General features: G+C 28.4%; 4 protein-coding genes and 1 long non-coding RNA gene across 7 annotated transcripts; 2 read left to right on the plus strand and 3 right to left on the minus strand.

Moving 5' to 3' along the window:
* Positions 1-35: 35 nt before the first annotated feature.
* LOC126266215 (protein PFC0760c-like) lies at positions 36-2,586 on the minus strand. Of its 2 annotated transcripts, none has more exons than XM_049969728.1 (4): positions 2,513-2,586; positions 2,251-2,459; positions 310-2,183; positions 36-257 (listed from the first exon to the last, which is right to left on the minus strand). In XM_049969728.1, exons 1-4 carry the CDS (start codon positions 2,528-2,530, stop codon positions 79-81), a joined length of 2,280 nt encoding a protein of 759 aa, XP_049825685.1. In that variant the 5' UTR covers positions 2,531-2,586; the 3' UTR covers positions 36-78. The 2 variants fall into 2 exon arrangements, with proteins under 2 accessions (XP_049825685.1, XP_049825686.1); XM_049969729.1 differs by having other exon boundaries at positions 58-253.
* Positions 2,587-2,953: 367 nt separating this feature from the next.
* Positions 2,954-4,342, plus strand: LOC109599202 (uncharacterized). 2 transcript variants are annotated; one of them, XR_007548636.1, is made up of 4 exons: positions 2,954-2,997; positions 3,046-3,568; positions 3,719-4,068; positions 4,124-4,342. It is a non-coding gene; the product is annotated as an uncharacterized LOC109599202 (long non-coding RNA). The 2 variants fall into 2 exon arrangements; XR_002191543.2 differs by having other exon boundaries at positions 3,052-3,568.
* A 45-nt stretch (positions 4,343-4,387) lies between these two features.
* On the minus strand, positions 4,388-6,968 carry LOC109599212 (DNA-directed RNA polymerase II subunit RPB1). Its single transcript, XM_020015169.2, has 5 exons — positions 6,597-6,968; positions 6,450-6,539; positions 5,897-6,247; positions 5,606-5,668; positions 4,388-5,508 (listed from the first exon to the last, which is right to left on the minus strand). The coding sequence occupies exons 2-5, from the start codon at positions 6,523-6,525 to the stop codon at positions 4,454-4,456; spliced, it is 1,545 nt and encodes a 514-aa protein (XP_019870728.2). The 5' UTR covers positions 6,526-6,539; positions 6,597-6,968; the 3' UTR covers positions 4,388-4,453.
* A 1,417-nt stretch (positions 6,969-8,385) lies between these two features.
* Positions 8,386-10,760, minus strand: LOC109599210 (uncharacterized). Its single transcript, XM_020015166.2, has 5 exons — positions 10,451-10,760; positions 10,019-10,102; positions 9,796-9,957; positions 9,576-9,629; positions 8,386-9,475 (listed from the first exon to the last, which is right to left on the minus strand). Exons 2-5 carry the CDS (start codon positions 10,086-10,088, stop codon positions 8,448-8,450), a joined length of 1,314 nt encoding a protein of 437 aa, XP_019870725.2. The 5' UTR covers positions 10,089-10,102; positions 10,451-10,760; the 3' UTR covers positions 8,386-8,447.
* LOC109599214 (uncharacterized) lies at positions 10,657-12,919 on the plus strand. The gene is made up of 5 exons (XM_049969950.1): positions 10,657-10,673; positions 10,715-10,790; positions 11,958-12,300; positions 12,394-12,748; positions 12,801-12,919. Exons 1-5 carry the CDS (start codon positions 10,657-10,659, stop codon positions 12,811-12,813), a joined length of 804 nt encoding a protein of 267 aa, XP_049825907.1. The 3' UTR covers positions 12,814-12,919.
* Positions 12,920-15,637: the final 2,718 nt, after the last annotated feature.

Genomic DNA, 15,637 nt, shown 5'->3' on the forward strand with positions numbered 1-15,637 from the left:
GTAAAAGTAATTATTATTTGTATTGCGTGGAAGGAAATAAATTATTAAAAACTTAAATTAAATAATAAATATAATTAATTATAAACATTTTGGATCAAACACACATTTTTGGAGATAGACGTCATATCGGAAGGCGGAATTGCAAAATTTACGTATCCATTGGTTCCACCACATTATTTTAGTACAAATAAAATATTCGTTACATTTTTCTCCAGGATATGATCGTCCGGAATTTGAATTGGAACATTTTGGTCTTGCTAAAAATGTAACTACATAAACAATAAATTAAGAAATTTTAAAGACTCGTACCTTGTTTTTCTGTCGTTGCTTCAGTTAGTTCTCCATTCGTTACTAAACTTGTCTCATTGTCAGTCCATTTTTGAGTTGATATTTCATAAACATCAACCAAATTGTTCAATTGTTCAGAAGACTTTCTTAAAAGTGGTTCCGTCCCTGAAGCATTTTTAACGGTTTCAGGCAAGTTGTAATACAAAATTGGTCTGTTTATTACAATTTCGTGGATTACAGTTTTTGGAGAATTTTGTGATTGAGTAAACTCTTTTTCATTTTTCTTAGGTGCGCTTATTTTGTTACTTTTTATGTTTATTTTTAAATTGCTTAAATCTGAATTCACTAATATGATATTTGAATACAATTTTTTTAACAAAACTGCTTCAGTTTCATTATCACTTTTTCCAATTTTTGTTTTATTTATATTGATTTTTATGTTATCAAGTGGCTTTTTTGGTTCAGTTTCATAATTTCCTGAAAAATTAGTTCTGATTCCAACTGAACTTTTAGTTGTAATTTCAAAATTGTCCACAGTTTTGTCATTTGTATAATTAAGATTTAAGCTATTCTTTTTAATTATATTAGAATTATCAAAACTTGTATTATATTCTATCATTGTTTCTGAGCATTTTATAACTTTTTTTGTTAAATGTTCATATTCATTTTCAGGTTTTTCACACTCAACATTAGCATCTTTTCTATTTGCATTTTGTGTTTTATTATTTTTTATTGATATTACAGTGCTGCTACCAAAATTTTCTTCTGTTTGGAATATATCAATTTCAGTTGACGTTTCTATTTCACTATCCAGATATTCAATGATATAGTTATATTTTTGACGGTCTTTTATAGTACTTAGTTCAATATCATAATTTTTAGTGATATTTTTAACATTGTCATTACTTTCACTCATTGTTTCTGTTATAGTTCCATAACCCTGAGTGTTTGTTTCAAAATATTCTTCGTTTTTTATTATATTATCTTTTTCAAGCTCATCATATTCATTCATATATTCAGAGTAGTCATAATTTTCATGATTTTTGAAATCAATTGTTTCAAATCCATAATTATCAACTGTTTGTACGGTTGGAAAATCATAGTTTTCCGTGTAGCTTTCTGATACATCTTCATAATTAGAGTCAAAGCTTCCAAATTGTTCATTGTCTTCTATTTCAATCTTTGTTTCATTCTTCCCTACCGGCATCTCCGTCACAACTTCGAAATGTTTACTAGAATTTTCAAAAACCTCATTATTTCCTAATCCGTTTTGTAATTCAATTTTGTCAGTTTCCAAGTTCGCTTCAAAATTTTCTTCCTTTTCTGTCATCTCTTCCATTTCATGTTCTTGATTTTCATCTGAATCTTCTGTCTCAGTAACTATATTTTCATATTCATTTGTAACTCCAAATTCATACATTTTGGTGAACTCTTCGATACTTTCATCATGATTATCAGGTACATTTAACAAATTTGTAGTGAATGTTTCGAAATTTTCTTTGTTTTCTTCTACGCGTTCTGTTCCTCGTACATAATCAAATATATTTTGCATATTTTCGGTGGGTGTTTCAGAATTTTCTTGGTTTTCTTCTATGTGTTCTGTTTCAGTTACATAATTATCAAGATTTTCAAAATCATCTTTTCCAAAATTATTATTTTGTAACGGATAGTCTATCTGAGGAATTTCATATTTTTTTGTGGAGTTATCTAATTTAACTTTATAATTGTTTAAATCATTCGTAATTGTGATTCCCTTTTCAGATTCTGTTTTATTGATTTCTGGTAAATTGTTCGTTTCATCTAGAATGCGTTTCAATTCAAATAATTTTTCCCTATTTTCTGCATCTAAATTTTCAAAAATTTTCCAATAAGAATTCTCATAAGCATGTGTACATCTGAAAAAAGAAATAATGTTTATAAATATTTAGAAATTAATCCAAAGTTTTAATAATTAAATCTTACGGTTCTTTTTGATTTTTTGTACAATAAAACTCTGATGGACAGAAAAAAATAGTTTCTAATATTGCCAATTTCCCGTTAAATGATGAACAAAATGTAAACATGTTTTTTTCCAAACAAATTGTGGAATTTTCACATTTTAATTCTGAATTTTCCAAAATTTTCCAATTTATCGTTTGAAATTTTGAAACCTGAAGAATTGTTGACAAAATCTACAAGTAAATTTAATGAAAACACTATTTAAAACTGAAAAATAAATACTTACCAAAATAACAAAAAACATAATAAACAAACTTTTTTTATTACCATATAACCAACATTTTCCATTACTAATAAGAATTTCAACGCTACAATACTAAAATAACTGTTTTTTGTTAATGTTTACAAACAAATTAACATCAGTTTAACTCATACTAGCTAAATAACTAACCGCTATGTAAATTCATTTCATTCACGTACTCATATATCTGGCCAGCAGTGATATATCATCATATATATATATATATATATATATATATATATATGATCGCCAGTTTTAAATTTTTAAAAAATTATTCAATTGTTTTGGTTTATTTAAAACTGTCATTTTTGATTTATTTAATTTTGAACAGTTAATATTCGTTACTATGGTTGGAAGAATATTAATATTTTTTCATATATTTTCTTATTAAATTATGAGAAATGGTTTAAAATGTCATTAGAAAACCTAAATAAATAACATAATAAAATATGTTTGATGATTTGGGAAAGGTATGTATTCGGTTAATTAAATCATATTTGTCAATCTGTAATTCATAGTTTTAGCTTATGACATTTCCAACTGCACAACTGAAATTTGAAAAAACAGAATTGCTTTTGAAAAGATTCAGTGAAGCGAAAAAGAAAATCAATTAGACGTTATATTTAAAAATCGTTAATTTGAATTTCAGAGGATCTACTACACATTTTGCTGCACTGTTATAAAAAAATATTATGTTTTTTATTAAATTTAATTTTTTTTATCTCCTATTTTAGGTCATATGTTCTATTGATAATCCACCTGTGTATTTGAATTTAGAGCCGGAAGAATCGCCACTTATTTTTGAAGAAGTATCTTTTAACATTAGCGATAAGAGACCAGGATCTGAATATGTACTAAAAAATTTTGATTATAATTATTTTGCTATTGACAATGAGAATAACAGAAAGGAGAAAGAAGATATAGAAGCGGAAGCTGATTTTGATGATAAAACGGAAGACCGTGTAACGGATCTCACTTCAGCACCCAGTTCAGTTAACATGGAATCTTGGATAATGGGTGCATATGAAGAAGACAAACGTTGTAAGTATAAGTTTAAGAATAAAGTTAATTAGTGAATATCGAACGACTAGTTTATAATATTTATATTTTTTACATTTTTTAAAATAAAATGTGTTTATGGTGTGTGTAAATAAAATAAATTATAAATTTTACTGTTAAATTTTTTTCTAGGTGGTGATAAGTCACTTCCGGAACCACCCGATACATTAAGGCAAGAAATTGTAGACGAAGAAATCAACATGATAGAACGCTCTCCATTATTTCCTGAATTAGACCTAGTACCACTAATTGAAATAACCGAATCACAGGAGAGAATCATAAAAGACAATTTAAAAACTATGGATGAATATCGAAACTATGGTAATCTAAATAGGAATTTATCTGCACGTGGTTTACATCCTCGGAGTACATTGGAGAAATCAATTAGTGATAGTTCTGATGATCAAGTACAAGATGAAAAAAATCAACATTCCAGTACCGGATGTTGCGGAAGAATCATACGCCGCAAAAACAGGAAATAAGTAGAAATGGCTGTTTATTGTAGATCATTTTCATTAATAGGTTTTTGTATTTTAGTATTATAAAGAAGGAAGCACAACAGCTCAGCATTTAATTAAGTATTATAATACGAAATTTTCATTGCAACATATATCATAAATGTTTATATTAAGTGTGTGAACGTTGATCAAGTGAGCTTCAGAACTCAAATGAGATTAACAGGGTAGTTGTATGTTTACATATAGTTTCCACATAAGAATTGAACAATATTTCTAATAAAGAAAGTTATGTCCACAATTCAGTTTTTAAATTTTAACGGTTAATTTAAATAATACCACCATAAACAAAATTGGTCCATTTAATTTTTTTATTACATTAATAGAAAAAATAATATAAAATATATAACCGTTATGTTAAACCAAATGACGCAGATAGAAATTTGTCAACAGTTTTATCCAAACTATCAAATAAATCTTCCCCTGGTGTTTGTTTTCTAGTTGCTGGCAAAGCTATGATAGTTACACAGAAATTTTGGGGCTCTGGCTTAGGCGTCGTCGTTGTGGAAGGAGCAATTGTTGTAGGAACTGGAGTAGTTGTTGAATTTGCTGCATTATTAATGTTACTAGCATTAATTGTCGAATTTGCTGTATTATTATTACTACTAGTTACATTGGTGGGTTCAACTAATATTGTGTTATTAACATAGGTAACACTTCCGTAAATTTTGGCTGTTGAAATACAAGGAATACTAACAGCCGTTGTATTTTGACTGCTACCTTTACATTCCGGTGCGTTCTTATCGACACAAGGAACAGTACTCTTAATGCAATTTGTATCCTTAACATCTTTGCATGGTACTGTTGACAGTGCGCTTGCTACACACATAATTGCTCCATTGCTGGTACACAATGAAGTGGTATTTGCAGGACAAATACTACCGCTGTCACCCACACAACCTACTACTGTATTCGATTCAATAACCTTTTCTTTTTCCACTACCCTTTCGTTGTTGTGATAGTAGTGATGCACTTCGTAATGATCATATCTGGGTCTGTAACCGTCGTAGAAGTTACTACTGTATGTGTGATAAGTAGGTGTAGTAATTTTAGCCAAGGAATATCCTAAGAAAAACCCTAAAGTACCACTTCCAGTATCATGTGAATGATAGGTATAAGATGGATAAGCTATTGGAGCAGAATATCCATGATGGTTGTTAATGTTATTATTATTAATAATCGTTACTGCACCTCCGGGTGGGTGGTACCCTCCCTGATTATATGCATTTCCTCCTGGTGGATGATATCCCCAGTTCTGTTGGGGATAAGAAGCTTGCGGAGGATGGAAGGTTCCTCCAGTGTAAGTTGGTTGATATGCTGGTAGTGCACCACTTGGAGTATACGCGGGTGGATATGGGGGATGTCCCGGACTGTATGCAGGTGGATGCATTCCATATGGAGGAGGGGCTATGTAGATAATATTGAGGTAATTAAAATTTCATTTAAAATTTGTAATTTATAATTTATGAATTATAATAAAGGAAATTAATTAATACATATATACCTGAATTTCCTAAATTATTTGCCTTTTGTGGTGCTCCCACTGGTTGACTTGGACTTGGATTTTCTATAATATAAACACATCTATTATAATTCTTGAACTATGATAGAAATTATTCAGATTAAAAGACTGATCACTGAAGATTATTAGCACGCATAAACTAATATCAAAATTAAAGAAACAATAGAAATAGAAATTCGTGTAATTGTTTTCAACCGTTAAACAAGTTTTGTGGTAATTGATACATAAACAACTGTTAAAATATTAATTTTACGCTCTTAAATTAAAACTTACGTAATGGTTTATTGGATATTGGAGGTCCTATGGGCTCGTTGGGCTTTTTGAATCCTATCTCGGGAGGATTTTTATTGTTTGAACTTGTTAGAGGAGCTGAAGGTTTGTTTGCAGGTGCTGGTGGATTATATGATGGATAACTAGGTCTGGCCTTTGATGGCTCATAATGCGAAGGATGAGTAAATGTGGATGGAGATGGATGTGAATACGAAGGTGACGGATGTGAATAAGAAGGTGACGGGTGTGAATAAGAAGGCGAAGGACGTGAATAAGAAGGCGAAGGGTGTGAATAAGAAGGACTTGAATAGGACGGTCTTGAATAGGACGGTCTAGAATGTGATGTCCTGGATCCTAAAAGTTGAATTATTTTTAAAATCAATATTGTGAATTAATAAAAATTATTAAATTAATTACTGAATGTGGAAATTTCCATGATTCTTATATTATAAACTCTTGACAATATATAAAACAAATAAGTAATTTGAAAATATTATAAATTTTTTAACATACTCCAAATTAGTTAAAAGAATTGTTATATTTTTAAAAATCTTACCTCCCCCTGATCTTCTACATTCTGTACAAACAACTAACAAAATAACAATAATAACGTTCAGAGAGTATTTCTTCATGTTGTTTCGAAGCACTAAAACATATTATATGATATTAATTTCATTTAATATCAATAATTATCTTTATTTACATTGCGAGGTCAAAGAACAAATCGCACTGTAAAACAAATCTTGTTTTCTGAAATTAAACCTAGCAATTCACCATTATCACTTATGAGGAAATATTAATTTTAACCTGGAGTGAAACTTCTCAGTCTCGTCTACATCAGTTGTGGGGTACAATCATGAGTCCTATTGAGAATTAAAATTAAGAATGCAGTCACTTGTAGATGATGACGTAAACAGAAAGGTTTTTCCCAGACAGTGTTGATAATGAAGTAGACGACTCATAAACGTCTGGTAATGTTTGTTAAACTATTTCAACTAACCTAGGGTTATCTTCAGTCAAGGCAGAGTCCTTACTTGTTTCTTGTCTATCACTGTCAATATACGTATCGCAGGAACACCTAACACAACTCAATTGTTGAACATATATTATAATTCGAGGTAAGAAAACAATGATTTGTTTTTCTTGTATTACCTTTAACCTTCAACAAAACCGCCCACGTATTTGGCTAAAATTAATACATTCAACATTTGTTCCTTATTATGCTGTATTATTTATAAACAATGTCTTGCAATGAAATGACCATCTGGACATGTATATTACACTATTAGGTTAGGTTTAATTTCGAGTTACTGTCTTAACTATCGAAAATACTTCCGAAAACTGGTCGTCGCAGTATCATTTAAATTTAATTCAGATAGAAAACATGAAATAAACGAAATTATTTCCTTTATAAATAAATAAATAAATAGTAGTTTATGTTCAAAGTAACGGTGTATGGAATTTTATAAAGATTAGCCTTATCATTATTAAATTTCTCTTGAAAATTACGTACGAAACATGAATCATTATAATCATTTTCTCATATCTGCGGAAGTTTTATGGTTTTTAGTTTATAATGTGCAACTGAATTATTAAATATCAGAAAGTTTAGCTACCACAGTTAAGGTTAAAAATAGATTTTCTGTAATTAATCGATTTTAAGTAAGTATCTAAGAAGTTTTAAACAAATTTTATTAATGTAGAATTAAAAAGACACAAAAGTGCATTCAGTGTTATAGAAAATAAGACATATATATCCAATAGTCCAATTTTATCTTTCGTCCATCCAAATTATTAGATTTTTAAGATTGTACTACTCTTTTTTTGTACAATTTTGATATGTGTTAAATTTATACAATATGACTCGGTTATGAATGAGTTACTTATTTTGTAAACATAATTATCAAGAAATATTATTCAGTGTCATTAATAGGAATATGAGTGTATTATATTGCTTTCTTAATAATTCATTCTTATCTGTATTTTAATTCCCAAGACACTGTTAACAAATACACTTATATTACCAATAATTCTTGTGATTTTTCAATTTATTTCCAGTTTATAATCAATTAGTTGATTGTTTTGCACCAATATTTCGTTATTTCAAATTTGAATGTTGAAATAGTGAAATGACAGTCATTTGATAATATTTACAAACAATATATTCTACCTGTACTATTTTCTTTATTTAATATTACAACTTTCTTCAAAAATACCATTTCTTTACAATATATTTTATTTATATAGATTATATAAAAGAACATGAGGAAGAAAATCTTTTAACGGATTATAGTTCAATCAGCGGATCAACCATGAGAAATAAAGGGTTTATATCCGATGATGATGAAAAACGCGGTATTTAAAAGTTTCTTTAATAATTAATTATTTCATTAACAGGTACGTAAAACCAAATTTTGCTATTAATATATAATAAATACAGGTAGAATAAAATCAGTGGGAGAAGGTCTAAGGGAAGAAATAATAGATAAAAAGAGTTTTTTCTTTCTTATCACAATGGTAAAAACATAATCTACACATAATTCTAATTGTCTAATTATTTCAAACCAAATGACGCAGTTAGAAATTTGTCAACAGTTTTATCCAAACTATCAAATAAATCTTCCCCTGGTGTTTGTTTTCTAATTGCTGGCAGAGCTATAATAGTTACACAGAAATTTTGGGGCTCTGGCTTAGCCGTCGTAGTTGTGGAAGGTGCAGTTGTTGTAGGAACTGGCGTAGTTGTTGTAGGAACAGGCGTCGTTGAGTTATTAGCAGTTATTGTCGAATTTGTTGCATTATTATTGTTACTAGTTACATTGGTGGGTTCAACTAATATCGTATTATTAACATAGGTAACATTTCCGTAAATTTTGGCTGTTGAAATACAAGGAATACTAACAGTCGTCGTATTCTGACTGCTATCTTTACATTCCGGTGCGTTCTTATCGATACAAGGAACTGAACTTTTAATGCAATTTGTATCCTTAACATCTTTGCATGGTACTGTTGACAGTGCGCTTGCTACACACATAATTGCTCCATTGCTGGTACACAATGACGTGGTATTTGCAGGACAAATACTACCACTGTCGCCCACACATCCTACAATTGTATTTGATTCAATAATCTTCTCCTTCTCTACCACCTTTTCGGTGTTGTGATAGTAATGATGCACTTCGTAATGATCATATCTGGGTCTGTAACCGTCATAGAAGTTACTATTGTGTGTGTGATAAGTAGGTGTACTAATTTTAGCCAAGGAATATCCTAAGAAAAACCCTAAAGTGCCACTTCCAGTGTCATGTGAATGATAAGTATAAGATGGATAAGCCATGGGAGCAGAGTATCCGTGGTTGTTAATATTATTATTAATAATCGTTACTCCGCCTCCCGGAGAGTGGTGTCCTCCTTGTGGATGATGACCCCAGTTCTGATGGGGATAAGAAGCTTGCGGAGGATTGAAAGTGCCTCCATTATAAGTTGGTTGAAATACAGGTGGTGCACCATTTGGAGTATATGGGGGCGAATAGGGAGAATGTCCCGGACTGTATGCAGGTGGATGCATTCCATATGGAGGTGGGGCTATGAACATAATATTGAGCTAATTAAAATTTCATTTACTGGACTATATGTAATTTATTGAATTTAAGAATTATAATAAAGGAAATAAATGCATATATACCTGAATTTCCCAAATTATTTGCCTTTTGTGGTGGTCCCATTGGACTTTCATTTTCTATAATAAAAACATCTATTTTAATTCTTATACTTTGACACCAATTTTTCAAATTTCAAAAATGCGTTATTATTTTCAAGCATTAATTAATTTTTGAGCTAACTAATATAAAAACAATATATTAAATAAAAAATAATTTTAGTATACCTACTAAATTAATACTTACGCAATGGCTTGTTGGATAAAGGAGGTCCTATGGGGTCGTTGGGTTTTTTAAATCCTATCTCCGGGGGATTTCTATTGTTTGAAGTTGTTGATGGAGCTGAAGGTGCGGGTGGATTATATGGTTGATAACTAGGTCTGGGTTTTGGATGTGTTGTCTTGGATCCTAAAATCGGATATAAATTTTAACATAAATATTGTAAATGTTATGTTTTTAATAATCTTACCCCCTCCTCTTCTTCTACATTCTGCACAAACTACTAACAAAATAATAACGTTCACGCAGAATTTCTTCATAGTATTTCAAAGTACTAAAACATTATTATTTATATTAATTTTATTGGGTACCAATAATTATCTTTATCTACATTCAGAAGTCAAAGAACAATTCCAATTAAACCTAGTAGTTATATCATTACCATTTATAGGGAAATATTAATATTAAATCGATGTGAAATTTCTTAGTCTCGTCTACATCTGTTGTCGATCACAATCATAGATCTTATTTATAATTAAAATTTGAATATTGAAAATAAAGTAGACGACTTATGGACGTCTGACAATGTTTGTTAAACGATTTCAACTAAGCTGGGGTTATCTCTAATTAGAGTAGAGTTCTTACTTGTTTCTTGACTATCACTTTCAATATATTTACGTACCGCAGGAACAACCAACACACTCAATTACTGACCGAACATCTTATATTATAATGTAATGTAATAAAATATTTTTTTTTTCTTGTATACCTCTGACCTTCAACAAGGTTCCCACGTATTAGACTAGAAATAATACATTGAAAATTTGTTCCTTTTTGTGCTGTACTATTTATAAACAATATTTTGCAACGAACTGACCATCTGAACATATGTATTACACTACTAGGTTAGGTTTAATTTCAAGTCACTTTCTTAACAGTCGAGAAGACTTTCTAAAACTGGTCGTCACGGTATCAGTTATGGTAAACCTAACTCAGGTAGAAATGATGGTGCACTAAGTAAGGTAAAACTTAATTTTAAAATTGATGTTCAAAGTAACGGTATACGGAATTTTATGATAATTATTCTTATTATTATTAAATTTCTCTTGAAAACTACATTCGAGACATGAATTATTATAATATCATTTTTTCAGATATCTGCGGAAATTTTATTTTATCTTATGTTTTGCAATTAATCTATTTTCAGTAAATATCTAAAAACTTTTACAAAAATTTTATTAGTGTATAAAGGTTGTGCTTCTCTTTTTTCCCACAATTTTTGTAATTGTGAAATTCGTAAATACATACATAGTTATGAATTAATTTGTCCTTGTTTTTAAAGATTCTCTCATTCATTTCAAATGTTTGATAAAGGGCCAATTATTGTTGGGAAAGAGAAAGATTGTGAAAAACATGGGATGAAATTTATATAAATTATGCAAGAAGTATATTGTTTTCTAAATTTATGTTTGCGTTATTAACTACATTAATTATATTTGTATTAACGATAGCGATAATAATTATGTTTGCATTAATGGACGTCAACATTTCCAAAAAATGAGTCACTTATTTAATAATCGACAACAACTATTGTTTATTGATTTAAACCAAAATCTCTTTTCAAGAATATTAAGAAAATTAATAACAATTAATTGATGAAAGTAATAAAAAAGTTTCATTTTCATCGTGAATCATAATTTTTGTATTTTGAGTATAAAAAATACTTTTAATAAAATAGATACATTCGTCTAAAGTAGAACAAGAATTGTTCAGATTGTTAAACTAAGTATTTGAGCAGAAAATTTAATCATTTCAAATCAATAAATAAAGATGCGAATTGCATTAATTCAAAACTACTTATTAAAACTTATTGTTTAGTTGATATCTATGGTTACATATATATTCATGTCATTTTTGATTGATTTTTGAAATTAAATTGAATGAAAAAAATGATTTTTCAAATGTATAGTTATTCACACATAGTAAAAAACAGGTACGTATCGAATAAACTAATTCAAATATGACTATTTAGTTTATTTAATGTATTTAATTTGAGGTTTTCAGGTGTGGCCATTTGATATTTTATGTTCAAAAAACAAACAACCACTAAACGTTATATTTTTGCTGCACTGTTAAAAGAAAAAAATGTTTGAAATTAAATTTTAATACTTTCTTGTCCTTAATTTTAGTCCAAATGTTGTAAAGAGAAAACAATATTGCATCCGATTTTGAAGGTAGTGGAAGAAAAACAGGCACCTATTAAGGAAGAACCGTATGATAATGAAAGCGAAGATGAGTTTCCTGCATACGAACTACTACATCAATACGATTTCGATTATACGGCTATTGAAAATGATAATAAGAAAGGTAAAACAGGAAAAGATGAGAATCTAAAAGATTATGTGAAGGAACATGAGGAAAGAGGAGAAGATGATGACAGTGAGGAAGAAGAACTTTTAACGGATTATGGTTCAAACGCAGGATCAAACATCACAGAAAGTGGAATTATATCTGATGATTATGATCAAAGAGGTATTTAAATTTTTTTTTAATAATTACATTTATTTCAGTAATAGGTGTGTAAAACAAGTTATACATTTTACTATTAATATATAATTAATGCAGGTAGAATAAAATCAATAGCAGGCATTTCAAGAGAAGAAATAATAGATAAAGACATCTTAATGATAGAACGCTCCACATTATTTCCAGAATTTGATATAATACCTGCAGTTGAAATAAGTGAATCTCAAGAGAGAATTATAAAAGACAATTTAAAGACTATGGATGAATATCGAAATTATTTATCTTATAGTGCAAATATGAATAGGATTTTACCAGCACGTGGTTTAATGCCTCAGAGCACTTATGAAAAATCAAGTATTGAAAGTATTGATTCGGATGTGGAAGTAAACGTTGTCGAACATGAAATTTCCAGTACCGGATGTTGCGGAAGGAAAAAACGACGCAGAAAGGAAAGGTAAGTAGAAATATCAAAATGATATTTATTAATAAATGTATTGACATTTTAGTAGTGTGCTATAATTGAAGGACACAAAAGAAGAATAAACAATATGGATATATTCTAAATTGATTTAAACATGTAGTTACTGGCAAAATATATCTATTCCGAATAAAATTATATCCAGAATTGAGTTTTTTTTCTTTTCACATTATGTTTAAATCAAATGAAGCACAGATTAAAATTTATCAACAGTTTTTTCCAAACTATCAAATAATAATTGTTGCATTTAAAAGTCTCAAGATTTGTCACCAATTGAACATGTGTGGAACATCAAACCCTCTCTCTGATTTAATTAGATTAAAGTATACTAGAGTCATTTTTCAATATTTTATCAGTTTCTACTCTATATACCTTTATACCAAGAATTAATGGAATCTATGTGTAAAATTAAAAAATATGTCGTTTTCTATTTCCAAAATAGCATAATCGTGAACAAAATTTTAATTCTTCTCCTTCCATCTTTGTGAGTAATAAATTTTTAAAAATTTTCAATTGACTGGGTACACGGGTGATGATGATCATTTGAAAGGATTTATTATATAAGGAATAACATTATTGTCTTTTAATTACGATCTTCATTTTGAGTAAATTATCCAATTCCTAAAATTTTTCCCCTAATTAAATTTTATATACAATAGAATAGCAATATTCAATATCTGTTTTAATTTTTTGTAACTAATTTAAAAATTTATGAATTATTCAAGTTCAAGCACTTTATTATCTAAAAGTTTCAAGCAAAAGATATGAAATGTAAATTGTTATAATGGATAGCAATTTACAATCAGGAAAAATAATGATATTTTTTTCAAATGGCTGTGGCAATTTAATTGAAACAATAAGTAAAACAAATTCATTAGAAGGAACAGTTAGAAGAGTTTAACTACTTTATTACCTGAGCTTTGATGCACAGTTTACTATTTTATTTTAACATTTATTGGTTGCCATGAATTTTAATTCAATAACCACTATTGAAAAAGGTATTAAATTTCTAAATTTTATAAAATTATTTAACATTAAAAAATATTCTGTTAAATTTGTTTCAGATAACGGTTTTTCTCTATTGATTTTTTTTAGTCTCTACATAATCCAAAGACCAATTTTTAAAATTGCATGTATTCTAACAGTTCTTGGACATTTCACTTCTACTTCTATAACGCTCTTTCTAATGATAAAAAATTTTTCAGTTGATTTTTTTGTGCAATATGCTTCTGTGACATTTGGAAGTCTATATGTAAGTCAATAAAATTTAATTGTTTTTATATTAAATTATGATTTTTAGAGCGTCATTATAATTATAATTTCTTTGTTATGTGAAAAAGATGTTGCAGATGTAATTAAACGTTGCGATAGAATAATTCGCCCTTATGAAGAGTTGAATTTGAAGACACGCAAACAAATCAAATTAATTAGATTCACCACAAACTTTATTGCTTTTATTTTAATCGGTATGTCCCAATACATTGGATACTTGTACCTTCCGTTTGATGGAAGAAACGATGAGAAATTTTTTGCAATACAATTTATAAAACAATATTTTGGAATTATTAAAGGACTATTCGAATTTGGTTATTATGCCTCTTGGTTCGGTTTACTATTCGGCCCCCCTTCTGAATTTTTCCCTATATTTTACATTGCGATGAGATGTGTTTTCGAATGCGTTAAGTTGAAAAACTACATGCGTCACATTTCTTCGGAATTTGACGATAATGATTTAAATTTAATGTACGACTGCGACTATCAAAAGATGATAGGACGTCGTCTTAGATTGTGCTTCAATTATCACAGAGAAATAAAAATGTACGAATATATTTTTATATGAACGTAAATTATGACGAAATATAATAACTTACTTATCAAATTAATGACATTAAAAATTTCATTGTAGGATTATAGATGACTTGTGTAAATTAGTGTATTATCCATTAATTTTTCAATTCATATTTGGCGTATTAGCTGGCATAACTATTGTCGTTGATTTAGAAAAAGTGAGACATTTATGTATAAATGATTTTATTAATTAATAAACAAATAATTTTTAGAGTGATTCAATAGAACGCCAACGTATCATTTTTCTATTATTATTCTTTGTGTTTTTAATAATTCTTATATCTGTTGTCGGTCAAATGCTACAAGATACTGTAAGCAAATATATTCACATTAGTTGAAAATAATTATTGTTATTATATTTACAGACTGAATCAATATTCGATTTATCTTTAAAATGGCCTTGGTATTTATGGAATAAAAAAAATAATAAGATTTATAACATATTTTTAAAGGGCTGCATTTCACCTCAAAGAATGAGAATGTCTGACACTTTAAGTATTAATTATTCACTTGCAATAAAGGTAAATAAAACATTTTATGTATGTATGTATGTATGTATGTTACTCAATTAAATTATTATAATTTGTTACAATTATACCAACATTTCAATTTAATTTTTATTTTTCAGATTGCTACTAATTTATATTCAGCAAGAACTATAATTATTGGTTTACAACACAAATTTTAAACGAAATTATTAATGTATGCTACACCTCAAATTATTTACATTACATATATAGTTGCTAATTATGAAGTATTTAATTACTAAAATATTATATATATCACACTAGCAAAATGACAATGACACAGTATAGTTCTAATAGTGTTTAGTGTTTGTTTTAGTGTTATTAAAAAAATAATTATAATTCAATAAATATATACTTTACATTAATTATATACTTTACTTTTCTTACAGTTGATATATACTTTTCTATATATATATATATATATATATATATATATATATATATATATATACAGAGTGCCAGTCATAAAACAGCCACATTAATACATGTT

This window comes from Aethina tumida, chromosome 7 (genome assembly GCF_024364675.1).
Source record: "Aethina tumida isolate Nest 87 chromosome 7, icAetTumi1.1, whole genome shotgun sequence".
In the NCBI taxonomy this organism is placed as follows: Eukaryota; Metazoa; Arthropoda; class Insecta; order Coleoptera; family Nitidulidae; genus Aethina; species Aethina tumida.

Coding starts and splice junctions, on each gene's coding strand:
- LOC126266215 (XM_049969728.1), bottom strand. Junction 2,184..2,250: donor ACAAAAAATCAAAAAGAACC/GTAAGATTTAAT, acceptor TTCTTTTTTCAG/ATGTACACATGCTTATGAGA. Junction 258..309: donor AGCAACGACAGAAAAACAAG/GTACGAGTCTTT, acceptor TTACATTTTTAG/CAAGACCAAAATGTTCCAAT.
- LOC109599212 (XM_020015169.2), bottom strand. CDS start 6,525: ATGAAGAAATACTCTCTGAACGTTATTATTGTTATTTTGTTAGTTGTT. Junction 6,248..6,449: donor ATGTAGAAGATCAGGGGGAG/GTAAGATTTTTA, acceptor TTCAACTTTTAG/GATCCAGGACATCACATTCT. Junction 5,669..5,896: donor AATATCCAATAAACCATTAC/GTAAGTTTTAAT, acceptor TTTATATTATAG/AAAATCCAAGTCCAAGTCAA.
- LOC109599210 (XM_020015166.2), bottom strand. CDS start 10,088: ATGAAGAAATTCTGCGTGAACGTTATTATTTTGTTAGTAGTTTGTGCA. Junction 9,958..10,018: donor ATGTAGAAGAAGAGGAGGGG/GTAAGATTATTA, acceptor ATCCGATTTTAG/GATCCAAGACAACACATCCA. Junction 9,630..9,795: donor TTTATCCAACAAGCCATTGC/GTAAGTATTAAT, acceptor TTTTTATTATAG/AAAATGAAAGTCCAATGGGA.
- LOC109599214 (XM_049969950.1), top strand. Junction 10,791..11,957: donor ATGATGGTGCACTAAGTAAG/GTAAAACTTAAT, acceptor CCTTAATTTTAG/TCCAAATGTTGTAAAGAGAA. Junction 12,301..12,393: donor TGATGATTATGATCAAAGAG/GTATTTAAATTT, acceptor TAATTAATGCAG/GTAGAATAAAATCAATAGCA.